This window comes from Motacilla alba, chromosome 1, assembly GCF_015832195.1.
Source record: "Motacilla alba alba isolate MOTALB_02 chromosome 1, Motacilla_alba_V1.0_pri, whole genome shotgun sequence".
Lineage (NCBI taxonomy): Eukaryota > Metazoa > Chordata > Aves > Passeriformes > Motacillidae > Motacilla > Motacilla alba.
In genome coordinates, this window is record NC_052016.1 from 58,662,681 (window position 1) to 58,680,091 (window position 17,411).

General features: G+C 36.2%; 1 protein-coding gene across 14 annotated transcripts in view; it reads left to right on the top strand.

Annotated features, from left to right (window-relative positions):
- Positions 1-17,411, top strand: part of NBEA (neurobeachin) — a 455,021-nt gene that overhangs the window by 417,187 nt on the left and 20,423 nt on the right. For 10 of the 14 annotated variants that reach the window (XM_038127945.1, XM_038127973.1, XM_038128041.1 and 7 more), the window contains 2 exons: positions 14,190-14,279; positions 15,754-15,946. In XM_038127945.1, the coding sequence (XP_037983873.1) occupies positions 14,190-14,279; positions 15,754-15,946 (283 nt within the window). The remainder of the gene's footprint in view (positions 1-14,189; positions 14,280-15,753; positions 15,947-17,411) is intronic. The other 4 variants (XM_038127964.1, XM_038128063.1, XM_038128013.1 and 1 more) reach the window with 1 other exon arrangement.

Below are 17,411 nucleotides of genomic sequence, written 5' to 3' on the forward strand. Positions count from 1 at the left end.
TTGTGATTAAAATGCTCTTTATCCAGGCAGAGCTAAGCACTGCCACTCAAAGAGCACCACCAGCTTTACACGGAGCATTCAAATGGAAGAGCTGATGGTAACTTATTAAGCTGGTGAGACTTGAATCAGCCTATTTATTACATATTTCCAGTCATTCATTCATCTATACTGCAGTGAGTTTGTAAATAACCCATATTCCAGAAAAATACTTTCTAATACTTCAGCCTACCTGAAGTATTATTTGGAATAAATTGTTTTGCCCATTCTCATCTACATTAGAAATTCCATGTGCATTTCAAACCCTGGAGTCTTACCCAAAATGAGTTTAATGTTTTGCTGGTATGGAAAGAACATTAACCACAATTGCTCTCTTTTATTGCAGAAATATATAAAATATAGGTCTTGTGCATGAAAATTTCTTCTTTATTGTCTGGGCTTTTTTTTTATTTTTCTCCATATGGATGACAGGTACCAATTATTGATTTTTAAAATTAGCAACAAGCATTTTCACGTACACTTAAAGTAATATTTTATGCAGGGGAGAAAGATGTGAAAATAACTGCATCCAATTGTAACAGAAATAGCTGGAAGGGGCTTCTTTTTTCCTATTAGCACAGATTTCAGTTGTATTATGCTGTCATTACCTCAGCATAAATTAACAATTATTCAAAACATTTCCCACAGAGTAGTTTATTGGAACAGATATTACTCAGTCTAAGTATCTAGTCATTCACTTAGAAAGATGCAAAGCTGAGCTTTCTAAATGTTTTAAACATATTGATAATGTGCCTCTTTAATGCCATTTTGAAGCCTGTATACAGTATATCTATATTATTGTTTTCAATTTATGTCAAGAACAAAGTGAAGTTTTGAAGAATGTGTTCTGGGAAATAATCCAAACAAAATTATTTCTTTATAAACTAAACCCTACAAATAACTGAGAACATTTATTTTGAATGTAACAGTATAACCTTGTTCCAAAACTTAAATTCTAACATACACTGAAACCTGATTACTTCTATACATGACACCTTTCAGTATGTACATTTTACCTACTTCCCCATCAGTCCTTTTTCAGATGTGAGTTTTGAAGGTTTGCCTCTTCTCTGAAATAGATCTTATATCCAGCAGTGGATAAATTGAAGGCTGTCAGATGGCTGGAGCCTCATCATAAGCACAATTTGTAGTAAAGAGTATGGGCTTTCAAAATCTCAGTGCACCTTCTTAAGGTGGGAACAAGACAGATGATTTGTGATAGAAAGCTGGAGCTGAGAGCAAAGAAATAAGCCTGCATTTACTTTCTGTTCAGATGAAACATGAAGCCACTAATGTTATATTGCCACATTCTTTACTTTGTTTTATTTCATTAACAAGAAAAGATTTTATTCAAGGGGTTTGAGATTTCTTTTTGTCAAAGCAGAAGTAGAACATGAAGTCTCATTTTTCATATTGTATAGTTTTGTGTTTATAAAACATGAACAAAATACACATACTAGATACTGTGGTTTTCTGAGCCTGTTCTGCTTTCCAAGCATTAAAAATGTCTTCAGTCATCATGTTTTATTTCAATAATAAACCAGAAGAAAAAACATCACAGCTAAAATGCATTCTTTGATGATTAAGTACCCTTTCCTCTTTTATTACAGGCCAGCTTTCAGAAAGCCTGTTCTGCTCTTTCCTTCCCTGTTTTTCCTCATTTTCTTTTGTGTTTTCCTGAAGGGGAAGTTCTTAATTGCAAAAATAAGTAGAAATAAATATGATGTGTATGTTCTACACTGAAACATGTGTAGGTCATTCTTCTGGCAGCAAAGGTCACTAATTATTTGAGGTGTTAATAACATCTATTTTCCACAAAAATTATATTCCCTAGACTTAATCTTTTACCTTCATTTATTTACTTCTACATAGAAGATGTCAGTGTCCCAGCAGTTCAAAAGACTACTTGCTTATGATTATCTGAATTCTTTTCAGCTACTGGCAAAACTGCTGCAGGGTATGAGCAGTTGCTAATAGAGCCCCTTTCCTTCAAGTTTTGGTTGAACTTCCTCTTGGTGTATTATTTTCTGTGAGGGTTTACCAAAAAGATCTCAGAGAGTTCAGGGAAGAGCAACCTAGTGATGAGAGTAGAAGACATTTAGGGACAGGATTTCAAGAGCTTGCCAAAAAATAAGAGTCAAAGCAGATGTGTGGCAGAAAGGCAGGAATATGGAGAGTTGCTCATGCCAGTGTATAGAGGGATATTGTTAGGTCTGGTGCCAGATTAATTAGCACTTACAGGGTCAAATTCGTATATGAAAGTTTAGACATAATTGCAGAAATTTCCAGAGGTCTGTAGGCTATAATTTGACTGTACACATCTCATAAGAGATATTGTAGAAGCCTCACTAAATGGATCACCTTAAACTAGAATGAGCAAACATGTGAAAATGGATTTTTAGGAAGAATGTACACTGTGGGAAGATGGAAAAATTGTGGTTATTTTCACCTGTATCTTTTATTTTGTTATGTTTTGTTATGGTGATAGCATCAAGCATAACATGAAAACAACTGCGTTGTAGGTAACTGCATTAATCTGTGCCTCCCTTGACTAAATTAACTTCCATTCTATGTTACTGTGATATTTTTCTGTTTTAATTCAGGTATATATTTAAAAAATTTTAATTTCTGATAAATTAATGTAGAATTTGGTTTTGGGGCGTGTTTTAAATGGCTACATTATGGATGAAAATTTTTCCAGACAGCCAGGTCTTTGGAGCTCTTCATTGTTTAAGACCCTGTGTGAGTAGTTGATGCTTTGGTGATTTAAGTAGACCAAAATCAATGGGTTTAAAATTTGTGATCAGTAGGTATCCTGAGCATCCACCATGTGTAGATTGCTATAAAGCAAGCATAGTTTGCTACAGTTCCTGCAACTAAAACCAGTTGCGTGTAATTGACCCCAAGTCACAAAAATTAAATATTGTCCTAAATACTCTCAGTCCTTTATTTATGTCTTATGTTGCCAATTTTTTTTTGGAGGTTACACAAAATGTGTAGTAGTTTTACAGAATGGAATGCAAACATTTGGATTTGTATTTCCTAGGACAAAAGGAGGAGAGTATAGAGGAGGGAAATGTAACTGAAGTAGAAGAAGAGTAAGGAAAAAACTTGTGACTTTTTCTTATAAAAAGGATAAATTCATTTTTCTGATGGAGAGAAAAATCATGGAAGAGGTGGAATCATTGATGTATTTTTGTTCTTCAAAAAATCATTCCCTCCCAAACTAGGCTGCCATTGCAGAAACTTTACATGCATTTATTGTTTATTTTTTAAAGGTTTAATTGTTAGTTTTTAGAGGCTCACAATTTAGCTGTTAAAATAAAAAGCATAGTTAAAATCATGTGTAAGCATGCACTGTGAAAACTCTTAGTCACAAAAAAAAATTGATTAGAAAAAAATGGATGAAGTTTCAAAGTTTCAGTAAAAACTCCTACTGGTATTACTGTTGCCTTTTTAAGAATAGGATGCCTATGCTTAAAGGACTCTGTGCTCCTGAAAATGACTATTAAAAACATACAGTGTCTTAAACAAAATAAAAGATGAGGAGAGCTAATAAATAGAATTAAAGCTGATGAGATCACAAAACAATTTTCTCTTCTATCTGTAAAGAATAAAATTTTGCAGCGTGTAAGAGGCAGTGCACTATTTGGATGACATAAGCATCTCCAAAAACCATGGGAAATTGCCCGATACTACTTCCTTGGCTTCAATCCCAATTACTCCCCAAGGATTTAACAAGTCTAGGGTGCTTGAATTTTATTCTCATTCTGGTTAGCTTTTCATTTTTTTCTGGCAGCTGTGTGGGAAGCAGCAAGCCAAGCTCTTTCTGCTTCTGTGACCATTCATGGCTCATGAAATACACATCCATCTTGAAAGTCAGGGATCCTTCAGAATTATTCAACCCCAGCATTTCCTCAAAAATGCCACTTTTTTTTTTTTTTCAGTTGCTGCATTGGCCTGTTGAAAGCTGTGAGTGGAGGTTAGGCTGGCTGCTTCTTCTTACCAGACCAGGCTGTGGAATATGGACAAAGATGCTCAGTTTTGCTGTTTTGTCCAGACTGCAGTTTGCTTCATGTATTTTTCCCCAGGAGATCTTCATGAACAGTAGAAGTTTCTTTCTTCTTCCTTAGTGGAGAGGAAAATAACAAGAAATTTTTCACAAGAGCCTTCTCTCCTTTTGTAGCTTCTCTACTTCTGCACAGGATCTGGAGCTTTATTATTGTAGGACTATGAATGTGTAATGCCACTGTCTTCATTTCCACTGAATAACTAGGTTCTGCTTTCGGCTCAGCATTCTGGTCAGTATAAATGATCATCGATCAGTGATGTGTGAGTTTAAGGTCTTTCTAAAATTATTTTTAAATACTAGAACCAAAAACAGTATCAAGTTTTTGTCCAGATTAAAGCCTTGCATGTGCCATAGAGTTTATCTGGACAGGTCAGGGTGAGAAGCCTCTCTGTCTGAAAAGAAAAAATAATGAGGGATGAAGGAGAGAAATGGAATTGCATGGGAATTTACAGAACTCCTGTCTTCTTGAGGGAGAGAGCAGGATAAGACAAATGAAAAATAAAGAGAGGAAAAGAATAGAATAGACATTTGGAGCTTTTGTTGAGGAGGAGAAGGAGGAAGAGAAAGGGTTACAAAGACAGTCATTGGGAGCCTTATAGAAATCAGGGAATTAGCATAGAAACAGACAGCTCTTGGTGTGATTAATGGACAGAAATTATATTTGTGACCTTCCCAAAACTTCATGGGATTTTTTTTAGTCTTGACCTTTGGGACTTATTTTTTAACTAGTGAATTAATTGAGATATTGCATAGGATTATCTAATTAGGAATCTCTAAACCAAAATGGAGGCTTTATTTTACGTACTTTTGACTTGTAAAATTTAGCAGACTTTAAATGCAGTTGATGGTGTATTGAAAAGTACTATTAGCCATTTTTAGCCTGGCACAGCTGGAACGTCAGTCTTTCTTGCTGTAACACACTGCCTTTCACATGTGGAAACAATTGTAGCATCCCAGACAGAAGCAGTGGTTTTGTATTTTTTTAAAATGTCTGTAAATTTTAGTGACTGCCAACCAGAGGATGATAATTAGAGTTTTCTTTTTTCTTTTTTTTTTTTTTTTTTAATTCTTTTACTTTACCTTTTGTAGACTTTGAAAATCTGTAGTGGTTCCAGTGAGAAGAGGACTTGTATTTAAAAATTCAGAAGACTTTTTATTTCTTACTCGAGAAAATGTAACAAATTTGTCTGTGCTTTAGAAATAACCATTATTGGAGGTAGTGCACTTAGAATCCTAGGAGCAATTTTTTAAAAAAAGCTATGTGTGTTTCATGAGCTTCCTCTGTTTAAGAAAATAAAACCCAACTGACAACCATCCCAAAGATCTAAAAATATGAATTAAGATTTCATCATCTTGGCTTCTATTTCATATGCAAAAGAGAAAAATAAATTATTTAAAGGATGACATAATGGAAGCACTTGGCTTAAAAGCAAAGACTCCTGTGTAGGAATGACAAGAAATATGTAAAATCTAAGACTGTAATGGTAGAATTTTTTTTAAAAGAAAAAGACAGATGCAGTCAAGAATAGCTTCTAAAGGAGTACAAGTAACAAGAAGAGCTTGAATTTCCTGAAACTTTAAACCAGCACTGCAAACTCAAGAAGAAAGCAACAGTTTGAGCAGATGAACTGAACATCATGTTCACTCTGAACATGATGTTCAGAGTCAGATCTTGATAAGGCCCTAAGTTTTTCTTAGCTACAGGAGTTATACAATGGGAGTCACATTGAAGAAATGCATCTGGTTTGGTTTGGTTTGGTTTGGTTTGGTTTGGTTTGCAAATACAAATTAGGACACATCTGCAATTTTGTATGTTGTAATGCTTTGATTACTATCCTATAAAGGAATAAGACAAAGGAGTAGCATCAAAATGGAAATTCCATGTTGCAGGTGTACATTTTAGTAATTTGCATTGCAGAATCCAGATGTCAAAGAGAAGTTTGTTCCATAGACCTAAACACTAGATGGGAAAGATCATCTAGACTGGCCTCTCACCCAACAAATCAATCACATAGAGCTTTTGCCCATTTAGCTTTTTGAATCTGACCATCAGGGTTGGTGTCTGAATAATGAAGAGGAAATGGAAGCATTTCCTTATGTAGATAGAGTTTAGGCGATAAGAAATCATTTCAGACAGTCATCTTAAATATTTATTATGCAAAAACAACAGCAATTTTTTATTTTAAAATAAATGAATGAATGTCTTTGGAAAAAATAAAGTTGTTTTTAAAATTGAGAGGAATCCTTGTTTCTGAGGTTGCTCATTAGGTGTTTATTGAGAAATGATTTAAGGGCAATTTTCAGTATCTAAAAATAAAAAATCCTGATTGCCTAGGTTTCAAAACATTAACTATATGTTCTTAAGTTACATATTTGATGAATTATTGAGTCATGCTATTATATCTCTTAGAAATTAATTTAGTAGTAAAACATTTTTTAATCTTTGTGCTCAGTGACCTAATGATCAAAGAAAGCAACATTTTGTTTTACAAACTTAATACAGATTTGAAAGAATGATGACAGAGCAATGATTTCATTTGGCATGACATCAATGAACACAAGAGTTTCAGTAAATGTTACCAATCTATATGGGACAGAAATAATTGCAAACATGAACATAAGAAATACAGTGGTTCAACTGAAGACAATAATGGCATGAAATAAGAATAATAAAATGGTTTTTATATGGTGGATGACCTCATTACCTTCTAAAGCTACCTGAGGAGGGAGTGGAGATGGAGATGCTGAGCTCTTCCCTCTGATATTCAGGGACACATGAAAATGGTCCAAAGCTGTGCCAGAGGAAGTCTATACTTAACATTAGGAAGCTTTTCTTTACTGAGTGTGTGGTCAACCACTGGAACAGACTTCCTAGAGAGGTGGCCAATGCCTGAGGCCTCTCAGTGTTTAAGAGGCATTTGTATGATGCCCTGAACAATGTTCTTTATCTTTTGGTCAGCCCTGAAGTGGTCAGGCAGTTGGAGAAGATGATTGCTGTAGGTTCATTCCAGCTGAAATACTCGTCTAGGATAGACTATACAAAAAAAAAAAAAAAAAAAATTAAAAATCTTGAATGTATTTGTAAACACAATTATAAAGAAATATATTACTTTTTTCAGTTCTGGGATATGTTTAGGGTTTTGCACAGTGTGAACTCTATGAGCAAAGGGATGCTTCCCATATGCCTTTGTATGCAGGCAAACAGCATGGAAGAAAAGGCAGTGGAATCGTTTGTCATGGACTGGGAGCAAGACCCACATTTGAAAAAGTTTTCAGAGCTGTAAAAAGAATGTGATGAAATGAGCAGTGTGGCCTGAGAAGCCCCAATAACAACTCAGACCTTGTCAGAGGAATTTGGAGTCAAATCTTTTTGCTTAAGAGTAGAACAGAATTTTTTTAGGTTTTAGTGCAATTTAATGGGAGAATTTTGTTATATCAGTGCTAAATTCCTTCATTCTGGGCAGAGTTGGAAGAGACAAGAATGAGAAAAATTATAGGATTTTTCTTTTCCATCTGGTATAGTAAGGAAGGGAGGGGAGCACTTAATTCCTTGATATCATCCCTTTTCGGCCTAAGGAAGTTCTTCACAATTTTCAGGGGAATGGAAGCATTTGTACTCAGGCAAGTGTGAGCTTTACTAGTGAGAGAATGCATGAAAGAGTAAGGAACACTTTTAGCTAAACCTGTCCTGCCTGCAGGATATTTGTCTTTATGGTATTTTTGCTTCATCTGCTCTGTTTTTGTTTGTGAGGTGTATTGAATTTATTTCCCACTTGCAGTCCATTAACCAAATGCTTGCTTAAGCTGGCAGTGTTTCAAATATTTTTTTGTCATGAGAGTCATATTGGAGTACCAGGGCCAAGGATGAGAGGGAGATATAAAGGTGAAAGAGGGGAGAACTAGGTATCACAATTAGTAGCTTCATGATGTAAATGTGAGAGGTAGTAGGAAGCATTCCCTGAGAGAGACAAGATCACCAATGTGACTTATGCCTGTAAAGAGAATAGGAGATCTTACCTTTCACATTCTCATTCCTTTCATAGCACTGTCTCCTTTCACAGGGGAATGAAGAAGAAGTTCAGGGGTGGAGAGCTCGGGGGGGAAGCTGAAGGTCAGCTTTGAGCTGTTGGTGTTCTGCTAGGGAGCCATTTAATTGCGCACAGGATCCAGTGAGATACCTCCTGTGAGGGGAACGAGCTTAAGGATGCCCCTTCTCCATTGTTAAATTAATAAAGTAGTGACCTGTGGAGAAAATCCATTTCAGTGCCCATCTTTCAGTCCCTTGAGTATCCTGATTAAATAACTGACTGTATTGAGGCCTCCTGAGCAGTTGAGTCATTGCTTGTGTTTAAACTACAGCACTTCTTTCCTCCAAACATACAGTAATAAAATGGAATTCAATACTCTTAATCAACTTATCAAAAATCCTGAAGATACTGGTGCTGCTTAACATCTGTAGATGCAAAGAAAAAAGCAATATCTCACACCACTCGTACAAAACAAAAGCACTTCAAGCTGTTTATGTTACCCACCAAAGGGCTGTCAATCTTATTTGCTCTGAAGAAGACAGTGCTTGAGGGCTGCTGAGTGTGCTGGCTGCACAGGAGGGAGAGTACATAAAGGATTCCTATGTTTACTTGGATGCAAAAATGAAATAAACCTTCAGGAGCGGCAGTGTTGGATGACTATTGCTGTGGTGCATATTTCTCAAATGCCTACAGATTTTCACTCTTCATTGGACTCGGTCTCCATGCACAGGGCAAAATGGATTGTAGAAAAATTTCAGTGTGATAACAAGAAATAAAACACACCAGGATTATGGGAATTAGTAGTAAGAAGCCTGAACATGTTTAAAGAAATAAAAAGTAATAAAAAAACATAAAGAAAGATAAAAATTTTAGGAAGTTTACTGATCATTGGGGTAATCAGTGAAGATTAATAAAACAAGAGTACTTCACATAAGAATAAAAATATTGTCCATCTGCAGCGCAATCTGATTTTTAGGAATTTTTTTCTTCCCTTCATGGTTTATAGTAAAAGTGTTCATGCTTTTATGTTTCTTTTGTTAGATAAGTCATCAGGTATCTCTCTCAGCAAAGGGGATTTTACAAATGAAACAGACTGTTAATATCTTCCTTGGTGATTTTATGTGCATTTCTAAAGAATGTTTTTAGAGAAAAAGAATGTTAAAAATGAACTGCTTCATGGCTTACCCTTTTTGCAAAGGTGTGTCGGCAAGCAAACAAAACCTTAATTTCTGCGATGTTTCACATGAGTCAGTTCTAGCATTTGCATTTAGATTAGTACTGTGCTTCTGAAATGAATATGCCAACCACCCCTATTTGCCATGCTTTCATTCAAGCTGCAGAGCAGCTTTGGAGTGTGTGAATTGTCTCTCAAACCACAGAAGCTGACTGTTCCAGGAGTGCAGCTGACAGAGCTCAGTCACTGTTGGGGTCTGCAGCCCCTGGTGGAGCCAGCCTGGTGGGAGAACCCTGCTGTGGACATGTATTCAGCAGGGCTTCCTCTAGAGGAACATGGCTTCTTCTCCTTGGGATACAGTGATAGAACATGTGAATAGTTCAAAGCTGCATGTGGGAAAGTATGGACTAGACAATAGGAAGCATTTCCTTGCTGGGAGATTGATCAGCCACTGGAACAGGCTTCCTAGAAGCATGGCTGATGTTCCGAGCCTGTAAGAGGCTTTTGGACAGTGCTCTTAACAACATGCTTTAGTTTTTGGTCAGCAGTCAGGTGTTGAACAGGGTGAACATTGTAGGTCCCTTTTAACTGAAAAGAATCTCTTCTCTTCTCTTCTCTTCTCTTCTCTTCTCTTCTCTTCTCTTCTCTTCTCTTCTCTTCTCTTCTCTTCTCTTCTCTTCTCTTCTCTTCTCTTCTCTTCTCTTCTCTTCTCTTCTCTTCTCTTCTCTTCTCTCTTCTCTTCTCTTCTCTTCTCTCCTCTCCTCTCCTCTCCTCTCCTCTCCTCTCCTCTCCTCTCCTCTCCTCTCCTCTCCTCTCCTCTCCTCTCCTCTCCTCTCCTCTCCTCTCCTCTTCTCAACTCTTTTGCTGTGCATCTCTGTTTCTGTTGTTTCACTTCTTCCTGGCAGAAGCATTGCCTTTGACCACTACAATTCTTACCCCTAAAGAAACAGAGTGCGTGGTTTATTTAGTAACATGATTGTATTTATTTCTATTAGAATTAAGAAATAAACCGCAATGCTTCAGTAGACTGAATAATGAGCAAAGCAGATCTACTGAACTCTTCATTCCATGGGAAACTGACACTAAAGCCTCACCCTCCAGGGTGCAGGGCAGCATCCCAATGTCCTTGTGAATTTGCAGTCTACCCTTAAGCATAAAAATTGGAAACCAATAAATTATTTTCTTTGAACAAAAAACATTAAATATATTGATCATTGTATTATTCATAAGATTTGGTTATCTGAGATATTGATTTATTCACCAAAATGTATGCAAATATCTAATAGATATGTATTTATATTACTTTAAAATTACCATTATTAAATCCTATGAAGTCACATTTTGTTTGAGTGTATAAATTAGCTTGTGTGAGATTGACTAATTTTAAACTTGGAATTGCCAGCAAGTTTGCAGATATTTTTCCTCATTCTGACGTACTATTATCAAATAATATGCTAAGAGCCATTTTATTTTTCTTAATACATGATTATATCCTAACAGATACTCCCTGAAGTGTCTGGAGTACAAATCTCATTTTATGTGTATTAAAAACAGTAGGGAATCTCAAATCAGCTCACTAAATAGCTTTTCTGCAACACCTTATTGAGGAAGAGAAAACTAATATAATTGCCATTTTGCTGTTCTGAAAGCTTTAAATCTGGCAGCCACTGAATTCCAAGCTTATATTGTTTCTGCGTGAAGGCCATTTGAAGGTGAAATGAGAATAAACTTGATTTTATTAAAATTTATATTAAATTGACTAGAGTGTGTGTCTCAGGGAGTGGTGCTGCACTATGCACACACTACTCAAGATCTGATGGGAGAAAAGGAATAGATTGATTAGAATGAAATGTTTAAGACCATTAAATAAATCTAAAGTTTGATGATTTACAACTGAAGAAAAACTGTGGTGTACACTTACCAGTCTTTTCAGATTAGCTTTAGATACAGCCAGAGTTCTCTTGTAAACAAATCAATGTATTACATTATTATTCACAGATCTGTTTTGTAGCTGCTTTTCATTTTGTGTCAAGTTATCTGATAGGAGGCAGCGTTAGGAATACCCTTGGGCCAGTCACTTTATCTCTGTGTGCTTATGTTTATCTTCTGTGTTATGTTTTGACGAGGTTTTTCTGTCCTTTGTGAGTACTATGAGCTCCAGAGAGCAATACCAGCTGTAGCTGTGCACAGCATTGGTGTTGTGCAGACTGTAGTCTCAGTGCAGTAGCTGAGTGTTGTGGGTATTTTTTAATCAACATCGTTCAGTTTCTTTGATACTTCTAAGAGGTGTCAGTTTTACAAGTGGTATTTGGACTGAAAAGGATAACATTACTATCCATGGAGTGGGGGACAGGCAGTTGTCCTGTAAATGCAAGCCAGCAAAAATATTCTATATTCCCTGAATATCAAGGTCTTGGTTCTGTATTTGTTCTGGTTAAAAGGACTTGACATTACTAAAATATTTTAAATTCATGGGATTGTAGAGTATGCGAGCATTTACCAGCACATTTTCAGCTGTAAAATAACAGCTGCTTTTGATAATTACATTTTGAGTGTCCATTCCTCATAATCTGAAAAATTCATGTGAGTTTGTTATTGCATTCTACTTCTCTTTCTCCTCCTCTATTGCCTCCATAAATCTACTTGAATGGAGAGGGAAAGCCAGCAATGTTTATTTGTGTGGAATTTACAGACAAGCAATCAGAATTTGCCAAGACTGGACAACATGAAAGTAAATGTGTAAATTAGGACTGGTCTGCATTGAAATAAAAATTAATAATTCATTTCAGTGCTCCTGTGAGAGAACATAAGTATCATTTAAGGGATCACTCTAAAGGGTAGGAGAGGAAGATCTGGGTTTTTTCCATTATTGCTGCCAAATACAATTCACACTCCTATTTCAACACAGAATTATTTCAAAAATTAGAATTAAATTAACCTTGATAATTATTTGAAAAAACCCAAAAAATGGAAATTAATTTTCTGAAAATACCAACAGATCTATGTGGGAGCATATATTACACTGACATGTACTGATATTGTTAATATTAGTATTTGTAATTTTGAAAATGAAATTCACAAACAAGTATGATTCCTTTCCCTTCGGGTAAATCAGTTCTGAAGTACTGAATGCAATAAAAATACTATTTTTATGTGACTTGAAGTGAATTTTGTATTCCCATGTAAGAAATGTCTGCATGGGTGAAGGTATGTACACATTGTGTAAAGAGATACTGCTTGTATGGTACATATGGATAGCTACTGTATGGACACATACACATGTATACACACATGCCCACACAAATGTGTTGGTTTTGTATGAAAGTCATCTGTGGTTTTAAATTAATTCACCGTTAAATGATGGTAATAAAACCTGAGATGCTCACAAGTTCCCAAGAAACAGTCTGTGCCTTGGAGGCTGAAGTTCACTCTGAATTAGTCAACAAACAAGAAATCACCTGTACCGATATAATTACAGCATCAAATGTGCTGGGGCTACAATCCAAAGTCCTTCAGCAGCTTGACTGGACTTTGCATTAAGTTTCTTTTTCAGCAAATGTATGTTTGCGGTATTCCATTATATTCCTGTCAGTCTAGGGCATTAAGAGTGGTGGACATCAGTGACCTGGTAGGAAATCTCTCTCTGACATCTGTTCTTACATTTATGTTGTGAAGTGGAGGAAAGCACAGGTTGGCTTGTAGGAATGACAAAATATGTACATTAAAAGGATTCTTCTGTATCCTGAAGTATTTATGGTGCTTCTCACTGTTTTATGAGTGAAGGAAATAACAAAATTTACCAAGATAGTAATGGTTTTGGTGGGTTTTCATGTTAATTCTCTGTAGCTAATGAAAAATTCATAAAGCTCACAAGAAAAATATTAAGGGTCAGTAGTTCAGGCTACAGTGTATATATAGGTACATATTGCGCTGTGCATTTCAAAATCTGACAGTTAAGTTTTCTATGAAAGCTTTATTCTCAATTTTACAAGGTCAAATAAAATAATACCTGTCTGAAAAATAAGGAGTATTCTCTAACAGTATTGTTTCTACAAGTAACAACCTTTTGTCAAAGTTTTTAAGAATATATCTTAGATATATTTTTGTTTGAGTGAACTCTTTGAGTAGCAGAAGCATTTCATTATATGCGCTGTATTCTATTACCTATAGAATTAGTCAAGATTTATTCTGAAATTAGACTTGTCCTAAAGAATGTGTTTAAATTGCAAACTTTTCATTTCTAACCCATGAAGCCTGAAAGCCCATGAAAAAATGCAATAAAATTAAGGATAAAATAAATATTCAGTGAATGTATGCAAATTGGAAAGATTTCTACATTAGTCTTACTGTGACTGACAAGGTTTGTTTCTAGCTTTGGGTTTTTTTTATTTTCATCTACTAATGTTGTTGAAGTACTACTTTTTTATTGTTATATTTAATAAATAAATTTTATTTCTCAGCTTTCTTTTCTTTCCCCCCATTTAAGATTCCAGAGGCTTATTTTATTAGAGACCCTCATACTTTCCTCCTTACAAAGGACTTTATTAAGGTATATATGTTCTTTTTAGTGCAAAAAACCCAAAAGCTCTCTCAAGACCTGAACTGCATGTCCTCACAGGTTAACATTTTCACATATAACGCCAGTTACTGGAGATGAGAATGGTTAGTTGGTTAACTGAAGCATGCTTGAAAGGAGAAGCAAAGCTTGTCTACAAAATACTAACAGTTGGATGAGTCTGCAGCCTGGGAGGAGAGCACCGGGTGAATTTTCTGGACTTTTTTCATGGCTGACTTGGGATATGCCTGCATTGTCACACAGTGTGTTGACCTCTCTCCTTGACGCATATTGCTCCTGACAGTCCCTCTCCTTTGCCCGCAGGCCATGGAGGCGCAGATACAGAACTTTGGACAGACGCCATCGCAGTTGCTCATTGAGCCCCATCCACCTCGGAGCTCTGCCATGCACCTGGTGAGACGTGACTGCTGGCTGGGAATGCATTCCCTTTGAACCTTAGGGTCCCTTGCAGGTCATAAAGTACTCATTAAATCAACACTTCTGATGCCCCCCATTGCCCATGCAGCCACACTTGCTTTGGGTAGCAACAAATCACAGGGATCTAGCAGAGCAAGGTGGAGGTGTGACTGGCTTTAGCTTCATACAGTCCTGGATTTTCCTTACTAATATGGTATAAGAAGGCCCCATCTTAAAAAATATACACTTGCTAAATGCATATTTGCATTCTTGTTTCTGCAAGTGGTGGGAATGACTGCAGGCTTTCCTTAGAGTGAGTATATTGTGTTGTTTTAAAGGATGCATTGTTAGAGGCTGATTTATGAACAGTGTTTGCTTGATAAAAATGAAGTATTGGAGTTCAGATTGTGCTGGAATCTTCCCGCCCATTCCCTCGGGAGAATAAAATGTATATTTTGAGTTTCAATTCAAACTCCAAAATTCATTTCCATCACATTCTTCTCTAACCTTCTTACAAAGAATCGTATGAAATAGCCATACTGAGCAAGATCGATTTCTGTGCCCTGGGTGCCTTTGATGAAATGCTTAGAGCTAGATTTTTTTTTAAGCTTTGTAAATCAACAATAATACATGCAGTAGTTTCAATCATATTATCTATTAGGAAATCTCTCTATGTAGCTGTACACTGTGCAAGTGGAAATTGATCTGGAAGTGGTTGTTGTACTATTTTAAGTGTGTACAAGTCAAACTTAGATAATATTTATTTTACATTTTTCAGACATGGATAATATATTTTTAATAATTCAAAGTGATAAGCAGAAAAGAATATTTGACCTTTTAGAAATAGTTCAGCTGGAAAAACCTCCTTAAAACCAGTACTCAATGGCTGTCCTTGTCCATGTACAAACAATTGTGTCATTTGCAGAATCATGGAACAGGCTTAGGTTATTATAACCTTATTAGGTTACAGACTCCCTAATAAGCATAGGGTTTACTTAGAATTAAATTGTCTATGTTTGGAAGTGCTGTATTTCTAATGAGGAATTCATTAAGAAAAATATCTGTGCGTTTTTGATTCAATATTAAAATTTCTTTTTCAACTGTTGTAGTTTAGAGAGTTAATATTTATTATGTATTAATTGATTAACTCATTAAGACATATCTCTATGAATATTAACTATGGAATAATTTTACATTTTACTGTATGCTATTTAATGCTAATGGTCATTTTGTACCCTATAATGATAACCTTTACCATACCTATTCTCTATTTATCCTCGTGTAATGTTCCAATAATAGCTTGTGATCTTGCTCTCCTCCATCACTAGAGTAGATGCACAGGTAGTGTTGTTTTCCCTGTACGTGCACATGCTTGCCTGCTCTTTTTTAACCTCGTTTTCCCTCAGACCTCCTCACTAATTGTGTTATCCCTTCTGTTTTCTTCTGCTCTCTTCTCCTTTCTACTCAACAGTGTTTCCTTCCACAGAGCCCCCTCATGTTTAAAGATCAGATGCAGCAGGATGTCATCATGGTGCTGAAGTTCCCATCAAATTCCCCTGTCACACATGTGGCAGCCAACACGCTGCCCCACCTGACCATCCCTGCCGTGGTGACGGTCACTTGCAGCAGGCTGTTTGCAGTCAATCGGTGGCACAACACAGTAGGTAGGTCCTCTCAGGCACGCTTCATTCAAATTTGAAGACCTTAACAATGCAGCTTTAATTTTGAGAGCAATTTAGCTCACTCACCTGCCTGTGCACCAAAATTTACTGTTTCTTCTGGTTTGTGTCAAATAATCACAGCTTCTGTTTTCTCTGGTGTCATTCCTAGAAACACTCTCCTTAACAGCAGCACATCACCATGGCAGCCAATCGATTTGTGGTTACTTCTGGAGCAGTTTTTGATATAATGCTTTTCAGGAGACTGCTGTTGCTCTCGACACAGCAAATATTAATATGTCCCAGGTTTCAGGAATACATACTGACATGCTAGAGAATGTATATCCCTATCTGCTGCTTGAGAGAGATTTCAGGATCTTGTCATAAGCCTTCCCCTGGGTCGCTGTTGGATTATCTGGGATCCTAAGCAAGTCTAAGCAGCCTGACGCTGAGCTATTCTGAGAAGTTTCCTCATTCCCTCACAAAAGCCCATTCAATAGGACCATCCCAAAATTCCCTTCCAGCCCCTCTGCTCACCTCTCCATATTGCCACAAGGACTGTCCACGTCACCTGGACATGCAGGTACTAAGGCTGTTCCAAGCATTGCTAAATAGGTGATGGAGCCATGAGGTACATGAGGGAACAAACAGGTTTAATTTTCTCAGGTAGTTTCCCGCAGCGATAGCCCTTAAGCTGCAATATCTGCAAACATTTATAATACTCCATCAGGTGCAACTACATGGCATGTAAAAAACATTTTTTCCCATTTCTTTAAAACAAAAGGTAAAAATCTAGAGGGGAAAAGAACCTCAGTATTTTTTTAAAGCATTTAGTGATAAATGCTTCTCAGTGGAAGATTCCAGTGTCAGGAATGATTCAGAGGTGCAGAAACTGTCCTGTGTTGTTTTAATTCACCTTTGACAAACATTGATTGGCTAATTCCTAATTATTTTCCTTTGATTTTTCAGGGCTTCTGTCTAAATACACTATACCCATCATCATTCATGTCTCTTCTATTTGAGGAAGCTTATTTGGTTCTGGAGTAGCCCTTTCAAATCCATATTTTTGAGTCAAGAGAACCCAAAATTCCTGCCTCTACTTCATTGTGAAGGAATTAATCTCATTAATATTGCAGTATGCTGGAGATCAAATGTTTCCTTGAAAACTATAATTTGAAGTCTTTTAGTTTAGCTGAAGCTGTGTTGGTCTTCATGATGCATATGACAGTAAGGTTTTAAGCTTTCCTCTATACTCTTGTAAAACATAAGTCATGTTACAAAAATTCAGAATTCAAGGCATGAACCTACCCTAAATTCAATTTCACACCATTTATAAACCTCTGGTCTAAATTAGAAAAAAAAAAAAAAAAAAGCAAAAAAGCAATGCTTTCTAAATATATTGCAATACAAAAAGAGGAAAATGAAACTGTTTAGAGAATCAAACCTCATTGTAATGATTTTCTTAACTTTT